A 21,898-nucleotide genomic window follows, 5' to 3' on the forward strand; every position below is an offset into this window, starting at 1 on the left:
AGTTTAAGAAATACTGAGCAGCCACTGCTTAAAAGGCCAACTGATGCCTATCAATGTCACTAGTAAACTGCACAACAGTGTTACTGAGATGTCAACTGGCCAAAGATTATTTAGTGTCTGTTAGTACTATAGGCTAAGTACACATTTCAGTACCTCTGTATGGACTAATACATCACCTCATAAATATGTAGGAATTAGAGGTACTCCTAGGCCCTGCTGGTTTCAAACAATCATAACTTCAGAACTACAGTGCAGATGCATCTCACGTTTGCCTTGAGTTTTAGGATTTACACATGTGCCAACAAAGCCAGCTTTAAAGTCAGGAAAAGAGTTTAGAAGAACACACGCCCTTCGCTATGCTCTCTTGCGGGTGCAGTGCAGTCTTCTAAATGCACCTCAAGGCTTGACCCTGAAAACTGTTCACGAAGGACATGCACAAGCGCCAGGGACAAAATAAGTGAGTGAGGAGATCTGGCTGTGGAATGAGCTTCTAGAGAAGGCTGGATTAATGCAGAGCCCAGCCACCTTCAGGAAAAGTTGCAAAGCCTCTTTGGTAAAGTTTTGCTACCACAGCCAGAATGACATTCACAGTGGCTGTCACTGCCACTGCCCTCCTTCCAAAATGAAGGATCTACCCTCATGCAAGTCTCTCTAACCTCACAATGGAAAAGGAGCCAGAAACGCCATGCAGTCTACTGGAAATTCCACCACCATTCGTTTTAGGTGGAAGGCACTCACGTGCTACCATGAAGGGCAGCAGTACAAGCTATTCTGTTACACACAAACCCTGGCCTCCTTCATCCAGTATGCGGTGACTCTTGCACTCCCCTCCAGTGAGCACTCAGCTGGCAGGTAGCTATATAGCACAGAGCCACTCTGGACTCCCTGGCCACTGCTGCATCTTTTAGCAGCTGCTTGACTGCTATTTCTCCATAAGAGGCACGTGCAGGACCCAGCAGGGGTGGATAGTGAACAAGCTTCTCATGTTGGCTGGGGGAGGCAGGTCAGAGTGGGACTGGCTCTGCCCTGGAGTCTTGAACTAGTTTTTAAACACCCCCCCCCACCCCTAGATTTCACCATAACTACTTCCTTCACACCCAGCGTAGCCAGTCCTGGTGATGTAAGACACCTCAGGACAGGACCTTAAGTGTTAAAATCAACAGGTCTAAAATGCAGAGGAACAAGGTAGTGTTTCAGGATAAATTCACACACACACACTCAATCAATAAAGTGAGCTATTCTTGCCTGCAGTGTTTGGCAAATTGTTGCACTGGAGGTTAACATGCCAACATGGAAAACAGGAAAGTGGTAGGGTTTAGGGCTATATAAAGGGCAGGAAGCAAGAGATTGTCACCTGTGGAAGTGTTTTATAGTGATGAGCTTTTACTTTGGGTGGAATGGCCCTGGAAAACTTGAATCATAAATATGCAGTTTAAAAAAATTCAATACATTTGGGGAGCGAGGGGGAATCAAAACCTCTGTAAACCAGGATCAAAGCAGACCATCCTGGGGGCAGAAAAGAGGGAAGGTACAAAAAATGACCATGGTTAACATTATGTTTCAGGAAAAGGGAGCTTTAAAAAGGAAGAGAAGAAGCAAGTCAAGAAAGCAAGTCCTTAAGTTGAAGGTACAAATGTTAAAGTCTTTATAAGGGCCCATGGAAATTGCTTAAGAATAACCGAGCAGCAGGTGTAGGCACAGTGTTTGTACTGCTTTAACTGTATTAGTTTAGAAAACAGATATAGCTAACAGATCAATCTCCTAGAGTGGATGCAGTTAAACCAGTATAAAAAAAGGTGTTTATATAGCCTATCTGCAAGCATTTATATCTTAATGCCAGTATAACTGAGACCAGACTAGGGGGTTGTGCAGCTTTAATTATATCAGCGCTAAAACAAAACAAAAAAAAGCACCCTCCTGACCAAAATAGTTTAATCTGTACAAAAAAGGGTGTATGTAGGCTAAGCCACAATACTAGGGTGTCAGAAGGCGTGCATACCCTCTAAACAAAAAGAGAAGCGCTCACGGATAAGAAACAAAGGGAGAAGGAAAACTGGCCATTTATTCCCTTCTCTGGGTCACCATGACAGAACTCTTGGTATGCATCATCCAGATTGCATGACGCTAAACATGTGCACCTGAAAGGAGAGTTATTCATTTAGCTACAGTAATTGAGGAAATGTTGTTGTTCTAGTTGCAGTATAACCCAACTGGAAAACAATCAGCCAGGCTGTGGTATGCAAAACATCTAGTCCAGTAATTCCTGAGACTACTTGGCTCCTATAGCAACAGAAATTAAGGTTTTTAAAACCTCAGCACAAATTGTAATTAAGAAGTTGACCACCCCAACTTTGTTTACTTTAATTCTACAATGCAGCTAATTCTACCACCTGCTACTATCTTCTAATTACAATGCTAAGTGCTTAAGTGAGTTTTGCCCTAATTAGTCACACAGTAGCTATTATCTCATTTAATTACACCAGCTCTTAGTCATTACATAGAGTGTACTAAACAGAAGAAGTTCCCATGCAAATTCTCTAGTGTTGTCAGTACCGAAATATTCGGTAAGATAGATACAACTGCTTTATTACGGATAATTGCTGGGTGAGGGGGATAATTGGCATACAGAAGTTCCTATTGTCTGGAACCCTCCAAATTCACTCAGAGCTGCCCCTGCAGCTCCCAAAGGAAAATTTGCCCTTAACAAAGGGGCAGTACAAAGCTTATGCATCATTTAAATCCCTATGCCCTAAGCGAATGCCAAGGAGAAGAGTTTGCTCCCTGGTGGAACCTTCGAACCGGTGTTCTCCAGTTATTATGTGTATGTGACTGTCTAGAGTTAGGAATTGGCACTGAAAGGTGGCGGAGGTGGAGCCAATATGAACAGGAGGGGGACAACAGGAGTGAAAGGAAATGTACCAATGCAAGGGAAACTTAGTGGGCCTGATTTTCATTTACACCATTTTGGCAATGTAACAGGCCTCAAAATGGGTCTAAATATAGGTTATGCCTCTGTAAAGCCCCTTGACACTGCCAGAGCTGTGCAAAGAGAATCTGGGCAGCAAGTTTTTAAAAAGTTTTATACAGAGTTCAATATCCATCTGAATGTTATATTATGTAGACCAGAGGTCCCCAATAGGGTGCCTGCGGGCACCATGGCGCCCACCAGGGCATCTAAGTGCGCCCGCATACTGGCCGGTGGACGAGCTTTCACCGAAATGCTGCCGAGAAGCAGTGTCATCCAGAGGCATCGACGCCAAAGTGCCAGCGACGCCTCTGGACGACGCTGCTTGTCGGCAGCATTTCGGCGGATGCTCGTCTGCCACCACGGTCCTCCATGGCTCGTCGTCTGGAGCCTGCCAGATGAAAAAGGTTGGGGACCACTGATGTAGACAAACAGTACTGCATAGATATTTCCATTAGAGAGAAGTCTCAAGGGCTCCATAGAGCAACAACACATTTGTGTGTGTTTGTGTTTTTTTTTTTTAAAACTGCAGCTATTGTGTAGGTTTAGCAAATGGCAGGAAAGTTTCCCCAAGTCTTGGTGTAGGGTGTGAGCGGCATTTGCCTTTACAGTTCTCTCACTCGTACAACTCCCTATGCTCATATAATACAAGGTCCCCTTCACATGTATATAGACAGTTTTATGTTAGCCAGTGGCATTTTACTATATAGAACACCTACTGCATGGGGATGGAGGTATAGCTGGACTTTTCAGCAATTGAATTAGTCATAGCCTCCTGCATCAGCACAAATGTTTAGATTAGTGCACACATCAGACAAGTTCTCTCAAATGTACATGACTAGGCTGACTAGACAGCAAATGTGAAAAATCGGGATGGGGGTAATAGAAGACTGTATAAGAAAAAGACCCAAAAATCAAGACTGTCCCTATAAAATTGGGACATCTGGTCACCCTATACATGATGTTCAATTTTGCAGAGATGCTGATATTTCTAACTGGAGCCAAAAAGCAGAGTTGCCTCCCCTTTGCTCAATCTTCCTAACTAGTCAGAGTTCGTTATTTCCAAAATGAAGGCTGATTTCTAATTAGTTTTCACTCTCAAAAACATCACTTACCTAAAAAATCCTTTGCAGCCTTCACATGTCATAGCATTGAAATGAAAGCCAGTAGCTTTGTCTCCACAGACACCACAGATACGTGGAACGTTCCGATCAAATTCATTGGCTGGGTCAGGAAGAAGTGTTCTTGCTTCCATCAACTCCATCTCTGAGACGGAGAAAAAGCAAGAAGGTTATAGAGATCTCTTCATTACAGAGACGTGTGAAGCAAACTGAAGATGGAGGCAATAGGTTTTTGCTGACTCACTGGCAAAAAGTACTTGTGTTGCCTCTGTATAGTACAAGGAACATATGGAGGAATGCGATGGAATCAAAAAATGAACACATGCAAATTTTGCTCATCTACCCAGCAGTTGCATTGCTAATCTCCACTCCACCCACCCTCCCAATTTGACCACATGCACCTTGAAGCAGTCTTTTATTAAGATCTGGGGAACGTATGTACATGGCTATATCCCAATCTGAAGTCAGGATCTTTTGTCCCTACCCTTTCAGAAAGAGTTGTGCATTAAGATTTCATCATTTATACCAACTGGAAAACTCAAAGCTCACCAGAAACAAGTAAAATTTCCCTTCTGCAGAAAAAGGAAGTGACCCAAGTAGATCGTGCCGCCTTTACAAGGAGATGAGTAAAATTGCAAATACAAGTCATACACTGCCAGTCAAGTGAGCAGGGTTGGTTTTTTTTTTTATGTCTTGGTTCTTAAATAATGGGTTTTTTTTATTTGTATGTTTGGTTGGTAGTTTGTTTTTAAAGAGGGATGAAGAGGGAAGAGTTGGTGCTTCGCAAAAAGAAATTTAGAAAAACTGCACATACTATATTATGTTGTCTGTGGCACAGAACACTAGAATTAAGTGTATATGTAGATGCCTATTATAACGTAACAGCATGCTCATAACTGTGTCTAAAGTTCTCCACTTAGACAACTGAAGATCCTTTTTTTGAAATTTGATGACTCAAAAATGGCTAAAAGTTTGACCTTCCCATGGTGTCCAGGCGTTGCTGGATAACAGTCTTTGGGCTAATACGGGGGGGGGGGGGGAGGAAAATAAAACTATATGCAACTGAACATTTTTCTTGACACACACGGTTAACACATCTGCTAAGTTTGGGCTTTTTATAGAGAGCACCAATTAGACAAAAATCAGTGCTTGTCAGTTACACAGATGTGGTTTTGAGCTGCTTTTTGATTGTGGAGTTCATCTCTTTGTACACTTTCAAACTGTGGAACCAATCAATGAAATCAGCAGAAAGACCGACAGTTTAGTCTTCTGCTCTCCTCTACTCTGACCCAACATCCAAGCTTGAAAACCACAGGAAGATTACATGGTAGCAAGTTACTGAACTAAGGTTTTAATTTTAAAAACCTCTCAAGAATCAGAATATGCAAGTGTTATTGTTACTCTGCAAATGTTAATTCCCACATTGCACTAGATTTTCAGAAGTGCTCGGCACCCAGAAGCTCCCATTGTTTTCCAGGGGAGCAAACAGCATTTGGCTGGGAGGTGAGAATTTATCAGAATCTGATTACTTATACAAGTACCTAAAGTGGGAGCTGAGCTGGCTTGTGGAGTTTTGAGGTTACATTTTTTTTAGAGGGGATTGGGTTCCATTCCTAGTTCTGCCATTGATTCACTGTGCAATTTCGAGAAAGTCTCATCACCTCTGTGCCTCAGTTTCCCCATCTGTAAAGTGGTATTAGCTCTCTGAGGGATTGAGAGGCTTAATTTAAAATCAATTTACAAACTTAAGATCCCCAAATAGAAACAGAAAGTATTTTTGTTAATTATGCTATTGAAATGTGTATCCTAACAGATGACATGTGCAATACAGGCGTGTTACTATAGGATTTCTAACTTGTATGCTCTGTCTTTTCAGTGTTGAAAATACTATTCCTAACATCGGGTTAAGTAAGTTTAGTATTTAAATGCATTAGGGAAATTCAGTAAAAGTATGCCTCAGACAGGACTGGAACATGTTAACAGTAACACACTTGTGCTCTATTTAATAGAGACTTCTGTAAATAGCATTGAATGTAACTTACTCCTGTGTTAAGGTTTCCTCAGTAACTCATGTTAACTTAACAGCCATGAGGGAATCGTACGGTCTGATTCTCAGTTGAAGGCAGCTTCATCTGGCTCTCGCAGCGTCAAGGGGCCTTAAAGAACAGTGTAGAGCTGCCTTGATGTACATGAGAACTAGGGACAAAGTCTTTGGTTTATACCTAATATTCAAACTACTTAAACAGAGAGTCTGTATTCAATAGAAGACAAGTGTCTATTAATCTAAATGCCTACTTGTATTGAACTAATCAGGCTCATTAGCTGCCCACCATGGCCATAAAGAATAATATTATACCTTTCAAGTGATCAGAATATCTATTCCACTTCTTGAAAGGCTTTTTCAGTGAATACTGGAATTGTCCCATATACTGCCCTCTTCAGGCAGCGATCAAACAACCACCAAAGCCCCAGATTCAATAATCACATGAACAATAAAAAGGCATTCAGTACAGTATTACAAGCCTTTGCTTTTTTTTAAGTCAGCAGTTTGTAAATTTTGATGTAAATCCACTTTAAAAGAAGTGAACTAATGTTTCCTGCTAATATAGAGAGCTAATCCATAAAGTGATTGGAAAACTGCACTGTACAGGCTGTTTGAAAATCAATGCACAGAAAAGCAAGCTCTTGAGTAAGATTTTTCAAAAGTGCCTGAGGACCAGATTTCTAAAAGGGTATTTAGGCAGCTAGTGGGATTTTCAGAAGTATGCCTAACACCCACTGGGTGTTACCTTTAAACATCTAGCCCAAGTGATTTAGGAGCCTCAGTCTTATTTTCAAAAGTGACATAGGCACTTGAGTACCTAGAATCCCACTGAACTTCTGAGAGTCTTTTTAGACTAAGAGCTTGTTTACAGTTGACACGCTACAGCCGCACTGCTGTAGTGCTTCAGTGAGAACATTACCTACGGTTCTGTGAGTGTAGGTATTCCATCTCATAGATTCATAGACTTTAAGGCCAGAAGGGACCCTCGTGATCATCTAGTCTGACCTCCTGCACATCACAGGCCACAGAACCTAGCCCACCCACTCCTGTAATAGACCTCTGACTGAGTCACTATCACCCCCAATACAGATACCACTAAGTCAACAGATGCCTTCTTCTGTCAATTTAGCTACCGCTGGTGGATTAACTACTGAGGTGGATTAACTATACAGACAGGAGAACCCCTTCTAGGGTGACCAGATGTCCCAATTTTATAGGGACAGCCCTGATATTTGGAGCTTTTTCTTACATAGTGCCTATTACTCTCCACCCCGTCCTGATTTCTCAAACTTACTTTTGAAAGGGTCTACAATGAATTGCTGCAGCTGTGCCATCCTAGCACTTTAAGTGTAGACATATCCTATCTCACTTTTGAAAATTGGATTTGCGTACCCAAGAAATTTAGACACTCTTGAAAGATTTACCCCTTAACACAGTGGATGTTTTCCAGAGTAAACACACACATAAAGAAAGTGCATTCAAGGGCTAGCATTTACAAAGGTGCCTTGGAGTATCATTGAGTTTTAACTGATTTGGGGTGCCTAACTCCCTTGAAATTCATTGGGACTTGAGTGCTGAACTTCCTTCTAATCCTACAGAAACCCCAGCCAAAAGTTACAGAATTCACTCCCAGTTACCTTAGAAACTCACAAATTCTCCCTCTTTCCTGACACACTGCAGAAGCAAGCAATAGGCATCCTACTACAGACAGATATTCCTCCTGAGAGAGAGAGAGAGAGAGGGGGAAAAAAAATCTACTTTACCGGCATCCAGAACATGTGTCACACCGTCCTGGTATACTCCCCAACAGTTCTGAAGTTGTGACATGGAACAATCTGTGGTCAGAAACATTTGACAATGTAATTGCTCAAAACATTAATGATGGTCAGGCAAGTCAAATGGATAATCTCAGATTCTGCTTGAATTCTGGGAATTTACTTCTGCCTTTAACTCTATCTATTGACGTAAGCAATATTCATTACCTGGGTGTGGTGTTCTCAAAATAATCCACCCCACCCAAAAATTCTTACAGCTCCAAATGCCATGTTCAGCTTTCCGTGGCACAGAGGTTCTCATAACCCCGCCTCCTGTAGACACGTTAAAAGACATTGCTAATAGGAGGGCATACTGCCCTCCGGATGCCCAGACCAAGCACATTGCTTAGAGAATTAGAGCAATGCTAGGGGAGAATCTATGCAGTGCTCAAAGACACAGGAAGAAGAACAAAGGATGAGAATGACACACAGCTATTTTCTTTAATCTTGATAACATTTTTCTATAAACGTAAGTTTAACAATTCAGCTCATCAAGTCCTTAACACGGAGGCACTGGCAGGCTTGTGTGGGATGGAGTTAAGTGGTGCTGAATGGCTTTCCCCAGCTTTGGCTTTGATTCAACAAAGCATATATGCATGAAGTCAGTGGGATCATTTAAATGCTGAAAGTTAAGATGCATGCTTAACTACCTTGTGGAATGGGGATCTTATTTCTTTGTCTGGCTACCCTGTTGGCATGATTACAGGACAACAATGGATTAATATGTGCATGCTCAGATCCCAGAAATAATTGAATGGGTTACTTTTTTGCTTTGGTGCAACTACACTGGAACTGTGAGTAATCTATGCAGCTGCTCTGCTTCCTTCCCCAGACCTGAAGAACTCTGTATAGCTCAAAAGCTTGTATCTTTCACCAACAAAGTTGGTTTAAAAAAAAAAAAAAAGATATTACCTCATCTACCTAGTCTCTGTTCTATGCAATAAAGATACCACACTAACTTCTCTTTCCCCATTTTCTCCAGTGATTCACCACTGTCAGTTTCCCATTTTGAAGGCTGAGATAGGAAGCCTTGTCACTATCTGTGCAGCTGCTAGATCAAAAGGCCAAATGAAAAGTTCTAGAATACTCTGGATATTAGCCTTGGTATCATGGCAACACTTCAGCTCTCTTCTGACTCACTCAATTCCCATCGTGTTGGATGGTCTAAAGGATTTTTCTTCACTTCCTGTGTTGAACTGCTGTGTGATGCCCCATCTACTTTTAAAACAACTGCTAAATTCTCCTTTAGGAAGAAGTTGGAATTTAGGGATTAGATTAAGGGATACCTGTGTTTTGTAGTTGCTGACTTTGTAAATAAAGTGATTTGAGATCCTTCAGTACGAAAAGCACTACAATAGGTAAAGAAAGTCATTGGGCCAGAAAGCGTCCATTGCCCTGTACCTTGTGGAGTCACTGAGATACACTGCTATTCTGACTTAGCGGTTTTTACACCCATTTTGCCCTAGTGTAAGTGATGTACATGGGGCAGGGTAATGGAAAATTGGACCCTCTTTCTTGCTCTCTCCTTTGCATCTGCTCCAGCCTTACGATTTTGTCTCTCTCTCTCTCTCTCTCATATAAATACAAAGATCTGCCAGCTGCTCCCTGTCTTATGTATTTTGCCAGAGACATCACATGGCTAGGAGGAGGGCCACCCTTAGAATGACTGCACTCCCCATTGGTGTTACAGGCAAATCTCATCTTACGCGCCTTTAACATACGTGAATTCAGCTTTGTGCGGCCAGCAAAAAGAAAAATAAAATTTCAGTGCTGTATCTGTAGTGCGGGAGATTCCGCCCACCATTACACTCAATGTAATTTTGACTATACGCAATTTTCGCTTTACGCGCTGACACCGGAACATAATCCCAGTGTAAGATGAGACACGCCTGTATTCTTTATTTAGAGTAATCACTGTGTCCTTGTGACAGATACTGCAACCCATGCAATATTTCGGGAGACCACAGTATTATATTTATGACTGGGTTACATATTATGTTTTACTCCATAGTGAGGGGTTGGGGGGGGGCCAGATGACATCTCCAACAGGAACTAGAAACAGCAGGAGGTAATTACCCAGAGATCATAAACAATTCCAGAGAAGTTCCACCCCATGGGGTAGTTTTCACAGAGGAGAAAAGCTGGATTTTCCAAAGATAGGAAACAAAGAAAGGACTTTTGGTAGAACAGGATGAAATTAAATGGACTTGTGGTCTTCCTTTTGATTCAGTAGATGGACAGGACTTTCTGTCCCAGGAAAAACCCAAACTCTTGCTGAAGGCTTGGAAGGAATGTTGGCCTGTCAGACTCATCGTGTGGGAAGATGAGTGAATTCTGGCATGTTTAGTCAGTGTGTAGGAACGTTTATTGCTTTTATATGCTTTCGCCATATTCTTTTTTGTCCTAAAAATAAATGGACTCTGCTCAGAAAGAGCTCTGTGGTCAGTGGTAAAAAACAAAAACATTGTCACGATCCTTGGAGAGAAAGCACAGCCCAGGTGCTTGCCGGGAACATGACAGTGCACAGCAGGGGGCTGTGCAGCTTTAAAAGCTCTAGTCAGAAGGAAGTGGGATAAGGGCCCCTATCCAGCAACAGGTGACAGTGGAGGGGAAATACAGGAACATACTGAAACAGAGACAATCTCTGCATTTTAGCTCCCCATTAATACAGCATATCAACTCTGAATCCACAGGCCATATGGCTGGCTGTGAAACATGGCTTGATTCCCCTTATTTGGTCTCCCTCGCCATGTTTGTATTTTGAAAAACAGAGGTTTTAGAGTTAGAGTTAGAATCCCAAACCTAACAGAGGAACATCCCAGCCGGAATCAAAACTAACTTTTGCTCTGCTTTAATTCTTGCCATAATCTAGGCTGTGGATTTCTCAAATAGCTGCCTAGGTTCAAGATGCAGATTTTCCACTCTTTGTGCTCGTTTGCCTGATCAGCAGGGGACATTACATAAATCGTAACCCGCAGGTTTCACTAACCAGGTTACTCAGGGCTTGTCTACATCACAAAGTTGCAGCGCTGGTGAGGGGGTTACAGCGCTGCAACTTAGGAGGTGTACACATCTGCAGGGCATCACCAGCGCTGCAACTCCCTGTTTGCAGCGCTGGCCGTACTCCCGTTTTGTCTCGGGTGTAGAGGATCCAGCGCTGGTGATCCAGCGCTGGTAATCAAGTGTAGACACTTACCAGCGCTTTTCTTGACCTCCGTGGAATAAGCAGGTATCCCAGCATACCTGAGGAAGCCTCTCTGGTAATCAAGCAGGTCTCCTTCCCTGCGGTTTGCAGGGGGGTTCAGGGAACGCGAGGGCAAACCGCGGCGAAGCTGGTCTCCTTCCCCGGTTTGCTCTCGCGTTCCCCAAACCCCCCTTGAAGCCGCCCAACAGCGCTGCAGTGTGGCCACATCTAACACCACTTGCAGCGCTGGTTGCTGTAAGTGTGGCTACTCTGCAGCGCTGGCCCTATACAGCTGTACTAATACAGCTGTAACAACTAGCGCTGCAAAATTGTAGATGTAGACATACCCTCAGACACCAAACATAACATCCACCCAACCTCAATCTTTCTGCCATCCTCCCTACCTACCTGCAAAGCAGCAGCTTCCTTTTCTCCCCCAGCTCTACACAAACATCCATCAGAATTAGTCATTGCTATGCACTAGTGCCCCAGCTACTCTGATGGAACTAGGTTGCCCCAGCACCTCTGTATTTACCTAAGTGCTAGGGATGTGGATACGACATTACAATGCACCCAAATTTTTCCAAAATGAAAGTGGCTTCCCTAGCTGAGTGGGACATTGTCTTAGGGAAACAGGAGTGCAATATTAGAACAAAGTGTCCCGCATCCCTTAAAACAATATTGGATGAAGACGTAGCAAGCATGCTTTGTTGATATCTACATAAAGCCAGGTTAACATTTATAAACATCTGGCACCTGCAAGTGTTAGTTCCGGGAAGGACTAATACAGCCATCTCTAATCACTCTGGTACCTGGGCACCAAGGTCTAATTGGCAGATACCTTCAGAAATGGAAAGTGCCATCCTCTCTTCTCCTCTGCTGGGAGAAAGGGCTGAGTGGAAGGATGGAAAAGAGAAGGACCATTGTCTCTTCCCCACATGGGGTACCAGCAAACTTTTACTTCCTCTGCCGGTATATTCAGTGCCTAGATGGTCCAGTCAATGCTAACTCTGAGTTACTGACACTCTACTCCTTGGCTCTGATAAGACTCTGGCCAGTACACCTGCACCAAGCAGAGAAGAGCACTCCAGCAATCAGCTCTCTAGTCCCTGCTATGCCTGTGAAATTTAGGCAGAAAAGAAGAGCACGTTAGTCAGGGCTTGTCATAACTATAAAGGGAAGGGTAAACAGCTCTCCTGTGTACAATACTATAAAATCCCTCCTGGTCAGAGACACCAAAATTCTTTTACCTGTAAAGGGTTAAGCAGCTCAGGTAACCTGGCTGATACCTGACCCAAAGGACCAATAAGGGGACAAGATATTTTCGAACCTTGGGGGGTGAGGGGGGGAAGGCTTTTGTTTGTGTGCTCTTTGTTTTGGTGGTTGATTGCTCTTGGGACTAAGAGGGACTGGACATCAATACATGCTCTCCAAATCTTTCTGAACAAGTCTCTCATATTTCAAAACTTGTAAGTAAGACAGGCAAAGCGTGTTAGTTTGATCTTTGTTTCCTCAACTTGTAAACATTCCTTTTGCTAGGGGGTTTACCTCTGTTTGCTGTAACTTTGAACCTAAGGCTAGAGGGGGTTCCTCTGGGCTCCTTGAATCCGATTACCCTGTAAAGTTATTTTCCATCATGATTTTACAGAGATGATTTTTTTACCTTTCTTTCTTTAATTAAAAGCCTTCTTTTAAAAAACCTGATTGATTTTTCCTTATTTTAAGATCCAAGGGGGTTGGATCTGGACTCACCAGGAACTGAGGGGGGGGAGGGGGAATAGTTAATTTCTTCTTCCTTATTTTAAGATCCAAGGGGGTTGGATCTGGACTCACCAGGAACTGAGGGGGGGGAGGGGGAATAGTTAATTTCTTCTTCCTTATTTTAAGATCCAAGGGGGTTGGATCTGGACTCACCAGGAACTGGGGGGCGGGAGGGGGAATAGTTAATTTCTTCTTCTTTTAAGATCCAAGGGTTTGGATCTGTGTTCACCAGGAACTTGGTGGAGAAGTCTCTCAAGGCTACCAGGGAAGGGTTATAGTACTTGGGAGAGAGATAGACAGAGTTTCCCAAATGACTCAAATAATTTTGGTGGTGGCAGCAAAACCAGATCTAAGCTGGTAGTTAAGCTTAGAGGTTCTCATGCAGGTCCCCACATCTGTGCCCTAGAGTTCAGAGTGGGGAAGGAACCTTGACAGGGCTTCATTTCCCTGTTCATACTGGTGAGGTGGCATTATTGCAGAGGTGGCCAACTTGTGTCTCCGGAGCCAGATGCAGCTCTTCAGAAGTCAATATGCGGTTCCTTGTATAGGCACAGAACCCAGGGCTGGGGCTACAGGTGCCAACTTTCCAATGTGCCAGGGGGTGCTCACTGCTCAACTCCTGGCTCTGCCGCAGGCCCTGCCCCCACTATACTGCTTCCTGGCCCCTCCCCTGAGCCTGTCATGCCCTCGCTCCTCCCCCCGCCCCTCCTGCATGCCACAAAACAGCTGATTGGGAGGCACAGGGAGGGAGGAGGAGGCGCTGATGGGCAGGGCTGGGATGCTGAGGGAGCAGAGGGTGGGTGCTGATGTGGAGGCTGCTGACGTATTACTGTGGCTCTTTGGCAAGGTACATTGGTAAATTCTGGCTCCTTCTCAGGCTCAAGTTGGCCACCCCTGCATTACCGAGTCTCGTAATTACACTGCATATGCTTTATCCCTGTAGCTAGCTCTTCCTGCTATTAGCTTACATAACTTTTAATGAAAAGCAAAGGTGGTTTGTCATTAAAATTACACAATTAATTAATTATCCTGCTCTAACGAACATCAGATACAATCACCATGGGAATTACTAGGCTGTTTAGCACAATTGCATGTTGGAATTCCCGAAATATGTTACTCAATCCTAGAATGAAACTGACAGATCTGCAGGAGTCTCCACCCACCGCCATTAAAGGTAGCTGATTCTTCAAGCTGACATTTATTCTTTAATTCTTGAAAGAGCTCAAGTTGTTTGTCTTAAAACTATTGTCCCTGGTAACGCACCTTTGATTTGGAAAAAAATGGTCAAACTAGTTTCACATCTGTATGTAGGAGTTGACCTATTTTTTTGTCCTGGTGGAATCTACGTAGAGGCTTAAAATAAAAAGCTAAAAGCTGTGCTATACCAAGGGTAAAGTTCAGTATGTCCTATTCCAACAGAGCAAACCGAAGTCAAGTCTTTAAGAAGTTAGGTCATCATCCTAACCTTAAAATTTCCTTCTGCTGTAAGTTTGACTAAGAATGAAAAAACAAAACTGCCAAAGCCACACTGAGCTGGTTAAGAACATAATTAACCATTAGAACACTGCATTGGGACACTACCAGACAACACACAGAGGAAGCAAATATAGTAAGGAAGTCACCATATTAAACATTAAATGGGGGGGGGGGCGGAGAGAAATCATCTGCATAGCATGGATGATACTGCACATTCTTTTAAACACTAATATACTATATTCAATTACCATTTCTCATAACACAAAAACTAAGGGTCACCAAATGAAATCAATAGGCAGCAGGTTTAAAACAAAACAAATAAAAGGAAGTACTTCTTCACACAACGCACAGTCAACTTGTGGAACTCCTTGCCAGAGGATGTTGTGAAGGCCAAGACCATAACTGGGTTCAAAAAAGAACTAGATAAATTCATGGAGGATAGGTCCATCAATGGCTACTAGCCAGGATGGGCAGGAATGGTGTTCCTAGCCTCTGTTTGCCAGAAGCTGGGAATGAGCGACACTTGATTAGCTGTTCTGTTCACCTGATGAATACCTGTTCTGTTCATTCCCTCTGGGGCACCTGGCCAATGTTGGAAGACAGGATACTGGTCTAGACAGACCTTTGGTCTGACCCAGTAGAGCCATTCTTATGTTATTCTTATTTGTGGCTGTGTGATCCTTCTTACGTAGGAGTGACTAAAGGCATGTTGTACATACAAAAAACCCGATCACATTCATCATTAGTGGAAAGGTCTGCCAGAACAATTTCAGAGTTGATCCCTCTGCAGGATGGTTAAAAGCCACATTCTACTATCAGCATCATCGGGTGAGATTAAAGGCAGGATTAACTAAACCCCAGATATGGAACTGCAAAATTTGGAACAAAGAATCCACATCGGCCCTACACTTCTCCCAAAGGGGAGAGAGATGTTAGGGAACTAGCTTAGGACTTGTAGATCAAGGGTCTTTGCAAAGCTACCTTATTTATCCACTTTCAGATCCCGTCTCAAAACAAACAAACAAAATACAAAACAAAACAAAAACACACAAAAAAACCACTTTCTTTTGCCATGATGCTTACAAAAACTTCAGTGGTTAGTGCTGCTGGTGTGAAGAGAACACCAACTATCCTGATGACCAACATTATCCACTAGTACCTCAGGAGGTTGTTAAATAGAAGCTACTAAAGTAAGACATTTTTATGTTAGCAGGTCCAGATAGTTTGCAGCCAAAAATTTTAAAAGTTGGCTGAGGAGCTTGGTGGACCATTAATGCTGATTTTTAAGAAGGCTTGAAGCACTGGGGAAGTTCCAGAGGACTGCTTTTAAAAAGTAATGATGTAAATAGGATCACAGGGAGGACAAGTGGGGGGGTCCCCTCAGGATTAGGTCAGAGATGCACTCCCCAACTTCAACCTTAACTCCACCTTAAATGTTTCTGTCAAAAAACAGATTCTATGCTTCCAAGAGTGAGTGACAGAAGACAAAGTGCTGACTGGTAAACCACAAGTTTACTACTCTGTTCGGAAGTTCATGTGTGGGGGCGGCAGAGATACACAGGGACTGGGCCAGATTTAACTGCTGTGGCTCAATAAGACTAAGTGAGTGACAAATAAGGCAAACGATTCCCTTGGGGAGCTCTAGTGTGTAGATAGGTCTATAAGCACAAAGTGGAGAGGGTTTTTCATTCTGAAGGAGGAAGTGCAAAGGTTCAGATGAAGGCGCAGAAAGGGAAGTGGAGTTAAATCACAAAGGCACCATCAGGAGGGACATTACTGAGACAGATGTGAATGATGCAGGATGGCAGGAAAGAAAAAAACAAAAAACCCACCACACAGTGGTATTATTGAAAAGAAACATGCATGGACCCATTAATCTTAAGAGTCCAGCTAAACGTGGATCAGTCTTCGAGTTAGAAGATTAGAGTGAGGAGATGCAGAAACGTGAAGCATGGGCAAACAAACAATGAAAAACAAAGGGCAAAAGTTGCCTCCTCTTTTCAGCGGCTCTAAGTGAATATAACCATGTTTCTCAATCTGTGAGGCAAGAGAAATGGCTTTCTGCATCCTGACTTCCAAAACAAGAACTAGACATAAAAAGGAGAACACGGAGAAAACCTATAATAAGCAGAAATTCCATAGCAATCTAATAGACAACCTTTAGAGACATGGGAAGAGGTTAATGCCGATGACGTTGGGAGATCCTTCCAGCACTGAAACACATTCTCAATAAAAGGATCACCAACAAAAGAGGCCAATCAATGGACATACATCTAATCCAGACATTCAGCACTGATCTGTTTAAGCAGATGGGTACTAACCTCACAGGTTCGAAATTGACAGGGCTTGGTAGGCAGGCTGGCTTTAAACTTGGAGGGGAAAATGGGTAGTTGTGAATTCTCATTTCACTAAAAGTCTGGAATCAATTTAAATAAATATTTGTAAGATGGACAGAGTCTGATTTGGCATTGTCCTGTGTCATGGGCAGTCATTTATACCAGGGAAAAGCATATGCAATACGGATATGAAATGCTATGAAACCAGGATAAACACAATTATGGTTTCGTAGAATTTTATATCCACTCTGCACTGGTGTAGAGGACTACCAAAAGTATAGGGCAACGGACAATCAGGCCCACAGTCTTCCTCAACGAAAAGTTTAATAGGATACTCAGTCTCTCACCCCATGTTACATTCAGCCTAAATTTAGTGAGATCAATTCAGTTACAAAATAGTCTCCGATGGAAAGCGGTAGAAATTTCCATCTCTTGGGTCATTTACACCTAGACTGGAGAAGTGTATAAATATTGCACAGACAGAGGATTAACTGGATTGATCTACCTGAGTCTTGTATTTCTAGCTACTGTGATTAGTAACGATTCCCTTCGGTTCTGCGGTAGGCACTATTCCTGATGTCAAACATTTTTCTTCATTCAACATCACTGAACTTTCTAAATGTTATAAAGCTTTATATTTCTTCCAGGCTCTAGCACTTAACTATAGTGTGTATATTGGTTTCTCAAGGAGGTTACAATTTCTATGGCTACACCCCATGCTTAGTTCCCTAGAACAGTGGTCTCCAAGCTTTTTTGATCGCACACCCCATCAGTAACAAATTTTTGAGCACACATCCCCTCCTCCCAGACAAACTGTCAAAGCAAAAGCCACTCAGACTCCCGGCTGAACTGCTGGGGGGGGGGGCAGGGGGAAAGCAGCAATCCTCCTGCCGTGCACCCCAAAAGATCCTCTTGCACACCCCACTTTGGAGACCACTTCCCTAGAACTGCAAGACAGACAAGCATGAGGAAGTCTTGGCAGAATGACGGAGACATCTTCACTGGATGATCGTTTTTGCTAAAGAAACTTAGTCACTCTAATTCAGAGGTGGGCAATCACGGCCTGGGACCGTCCTGCCTGGCTCTTGAGCTCCCGGCCAGGGAGGCTAGCCCCCGGCTCCTCCCCTGCTGCTCCCCCTCTCCTGCAGCTTCAGCTCACCATGCTGCCAGATCCTGATCACTTTCCTCTCCCCTCATCATCAGACTTCCCATCATTGATGTGGCAGGAGGGATAGCTCAGTGGTTTGAGCATTGCGTGAGCTCAATCATTGAGTGGGCCATTTAGGGATCTGGGGCAAAAATCTGTCAGGGAAAGTACTTGATCCTGCTATGAAGGCAGGGGGACTGGACTCCATGACTTTTCAAGGCCCCTTCCAGTTCTATGAGAGGTATACCTATTAAATTTCACAAATGCATTTATCTCAATACTTTCCACTCCCATGTAAATTTTTATATCCATTGGAATATGCATTTACATGTGGTCAAGTCTCATTTGGATGAAGTGTATAATAATTCTCAGAGCCTAGAGAGCAGAGTCAAGTATGTGAAAGTGTCTAGAGTAAGCAATGAGACTAATAATCTAGGATATATTATAAGTAATAGTAGTAGTGGTGAGATTACAAAGTGGCCAGAGGCCTACTGTAGTGTCAAGGCCCCACTGGGCTAAGCACTAAGTATAAATATAGTAAGAGAATCCCTGGCCTAAAGAGTTTGCAATCTAATTAGACAAAACAAAGGTCAGAAGGGGCACAGAGGTGAAGTGACTGACCTGAGGTCACACAGCCGGTCAATAGTAATGTGACTAGAACCCAGGTCTTTGGCATCACTGTCCTATGCCCTATCCACTGAACTATGCTGCCCCTCAGAATGTCTTCTAATGCATCAAGAATTAGACCTCTCAAGCCTGAACGCTTCAAGGAGAATTAAGTCTTGAGTGAGTTATACCCAAGGGGGGACCCCCGTGTAAGGACAAAAAGCAGGAGTTAGGACAAAAGAAAAAACTTAGAAGCTGACTTTATACTGAAATCTAGGTTCTGTAACACAGAAATCGGACTTTTCAACAAGAGGGTTAGATGTGGAAGGTCATATGTGGAGCCACTATAGTAGTGTTAATGAATTTACAATACCAAGATTTCCCCATTTCATGACCTCCTTCAGTTGATATAGATATCAGGAAAACAACTGTGATTGCTGTACTTAATAAAATACACAGCTACATCTATCTCATTCAAAAATTTATCATTAAAGAGGCTTATTCATGTAAAGTAAATGGTCATATATTCTATTAGCTTTATGGTTCACACATTTGTTTCACAACACTGACACGTGAAAAATGCAATGTACCTCCCTGCATTAACATAAGAAACATTGCCATGGCATTTGAAATTCAAGAGGCTTTTTCAGTACAAATCTGGTTACCCATAATTGTCCAGTTATGACAGGTGTGCAACCCCCCTCTGGAAAAAAAATATAATTACGTTGCTTCCTCCTGCAGCTTCAGGGAGCCCTATTATTCAGCTGCCTTTCATGAGAGTTATTGAACAGATGTCTGATGGTCTCTTTATATACAAAGCATTGATACTGGATTCATAATGGCTTGGTACCCAACATGCAGCTATTTAATTTGGAAGCCTGGATAAGCTGGCTGGGGACAAGAAACACTGTAAAATTTTCCGAAGAACTTGCGTCACTTAAGGGTCAGAGTTTTAAAGGTAGTGAGATACGTCTCACTACCTTTAATACTCTGATCCTTAGGCCTCTAGTCTTCTAAAATCCCTCTGACTTTCAACTAGCACGTCCACTTCTGTATGAAACAAACAAAAAATTACACAGCAATATGGAGGTGAGGCATACAGTCTTCTTTCGTGGGCATGGGAACATCCACATTATAATAATTGCTTTTAGATAGTTTTTCCAGGCATGCCATTATGCTGCATCTAGGATTCAAACACTACAGCAGATGTACCACTTCCTTACACATCTGTTTCCCTATACAGACTCTCTCTTAACCCCTGTTGCAGTTGTAACTGGGGAGTGGTTATTTTCCATGCTGTTCAAGTAGGCCTTGCTTCTACATCCAGGCCACATGTGGCAGCTGGATGTGCATGCAACATTGTAGCATAGTGACTCTGGGATGCAGGTTGGCAGCTAGTGACTCCCTGTTACAAGCTGCCTCAGCCAATGCAGAACTGTTCCCTCCATTAATTTGATTGGATATTGATTTTACTGGAGCTTCCAGAGACCCTTATCAGGATCAGGGGATGTCTTGTGCTAGATGCTGCACAAATACAAAGGTACAGTTCCTACTCCAGAGAGATGACAATCCTGAAGCATTTCCAGTACAGTTTTGCAAGGCAGAGGACTGTCACTGGGTACAACATTCACAAGGGGATTCCCAGATGTGCTAGACTTTGGCTTTGAGTAAGCTCAATGCTGTCTAGCAATGAAAACAATTTCCTTTGCATCTGACAGTTGGGGGGGGGGGAAGAAAGAACAAAGTATTTTAGTTCAGAGGTCAAAAGATGCAACATCGTAATATAAAAAAGGAACGGTTACCTTGTTACCTCTGAGGAACTGGATTGCATCATAGCCTTTAGAGAGGCCATACAAAGATTTTACAGTGGAACAAGCCCATCAATACGCTCAATTTGATTATGGACTTCTACAAAGCCAGAAAGCTGTTAGCTAATACAGTTAGAGCCAGGCCATTGAAAAGCCATATTCTGGTATTAAAGCTTTTAAAAGGAAACTTGGTCAAGTGAAGCGAAATCTTACACTGAACTCAATGGCATTTCTAACTTTTGAGTGCCACATCCAAGCAATTCCAAACTTTTAAGTAATGTTCTAGGTATCAAGGGACAGAATCCTACTGTTTTGGTGACCATATTCTTGAAGGTTTCATCACATGCCTATCTTCAATTCCTGGAGGGTTGGCAATCCTAGGCTAGATGGATCTATGGCAGGGGTTCTCAAACTGGGGGTTGGGACCCTTCAGGAGGTCGTGAGGTTATTACATGGGGGTCATGAGCTGTCAACCTCCACCCCAAACTCCGCTTACCTCCAGCATTTATAATGGTATTAAAATATACAGTATTAAAAAGTGTATTTAGTTTATTTTGGGGGGTGGGGGGGGTCACACCCAGAGGCTTGCTGTGTGAAAGGGGTCACCAGTAAAAAAGTTTGAGACCCACTGATCTATGGTCTGACCAGTATAGCTGTTCTTATGTAGGGGAAGAATGAGGTACTGGGGGGCAAACAGGGCCCCTGCCATTGTGGGGAGGAGACCAGCACCTTGGGATATGAAGGGCATGAGACTGAGATGAGCAGTTGATGGATGTTTAATGTAGAGAGGTAAAGCATATAAACTTAGTAAAGCTTGTTTATCATTTTAAGGTTTTAGATTCTGCATAGTATCCAAGTATCTTTCTTAGAACTCAAGTGAAATGGATTAGGTAGCAACAAACATTTCACATCTCTAATGGTTCCAAAATCCCAAATGCTGTTCCTTTAAAAGGAGTGGAAAGAAGCCAGTTATACAGGCTTTCCGATTAGTGCTTGGGCATAATGACAAGGTCATGCTGGAACACAGGTACTCCGATTCCTGACCTGCACTAACTCTGTTTATCCTTAAGTCCCCTAAAAGCAAGTTGCAGATTCAAATAGAATTCTGCAAGTTGGAGAAAGTTTCCTTTTGAAACTAGGTTTGCCTTGAGAATTATTGGGCAACAGTAACCATCTTTAAAAAAAAAAAGCTATTTCGGAATGTGATTATTTTAATAGTGTCAATGTATCACTTTTCAGCCATACTCCAAAGTTTTTGTTCATTTGTTTTTAAATCTGCTTATTTGTCAGATTAGCTTTTCCTGTGGCCATAATTATAGCAACTAGGCTAGCAGGATTTTCCCCCTCTTCCTTTTTTTTTTTAGTAGCGTCCTTTCAGCTTTTGCTCACTTAGGGGTGAACGATGGACTGTAGCTGGCTTTCTTCTGTCTGATTTTCCATCTAGTCTAGGTTGACTAGCTTCACACACACACGCAATTCCTCTCTTTACATTACTATTCCTTGTTGCCACATTCTTCCTTTATCTTGTCTTCAGTCTCAGCTAATGTGCCACCCTCCCATGATGTATCTCTTCTTGATCCAACTCCTGGATGTTTAACTAAAAGTCCCTCCAGAATGGAAACAGCCTGTACTATGG

General features: G+C 42.8%; 1 protein-coding gene across 2 annotated transcripts in view; it reads right to left on the reverse strand.

Annotated features, from left to right (window-relative positions):
- The window catches only part of VDR (vitamin D receptor), a 95,637-nt gene that overhangs the window by 48,246 nt on the left and 25,493 nt on the right, over positions 1-21,898 (reverse strand). Inside the window, exons 2-3 of one of the 2 annotated variants that reach the window (XM_030554473.1) lie at positions 7,897-7,965; positions 4,081-4,240 (exon numbers count right to left, since the gene is read on the reverse strand). In XM_030554473.1, the coding sequence (XP_030410333.1) occupies positions 4,081-4,240; positions 7,897-7,957 (221 nt within the window). In that variant the 5' untranslated portion in view covers positions 7,958-7,965. Of the gene's footprint in view, positions 1-4,080; positions 4,241-7,893; positions 7,966-21,898 lie in introns of both variants that reach the window. The other variant, XM_030554474.1, reaches the window with a different exon arrangement.

Source organism: Gopherus evgoodei, chromosome 3, assembly GCF_007399415.2.
Source record: "Gopherus evgoodei ecotype Sinaloan lineage chromosome 3, rGopEvg1_v1.p, whole genome shotgun sequence".
NCBI lineage: Eukaryota > Metazoa > Chordata > Testudines > Testudinidae > Gopherus > Gopherus evgoodei.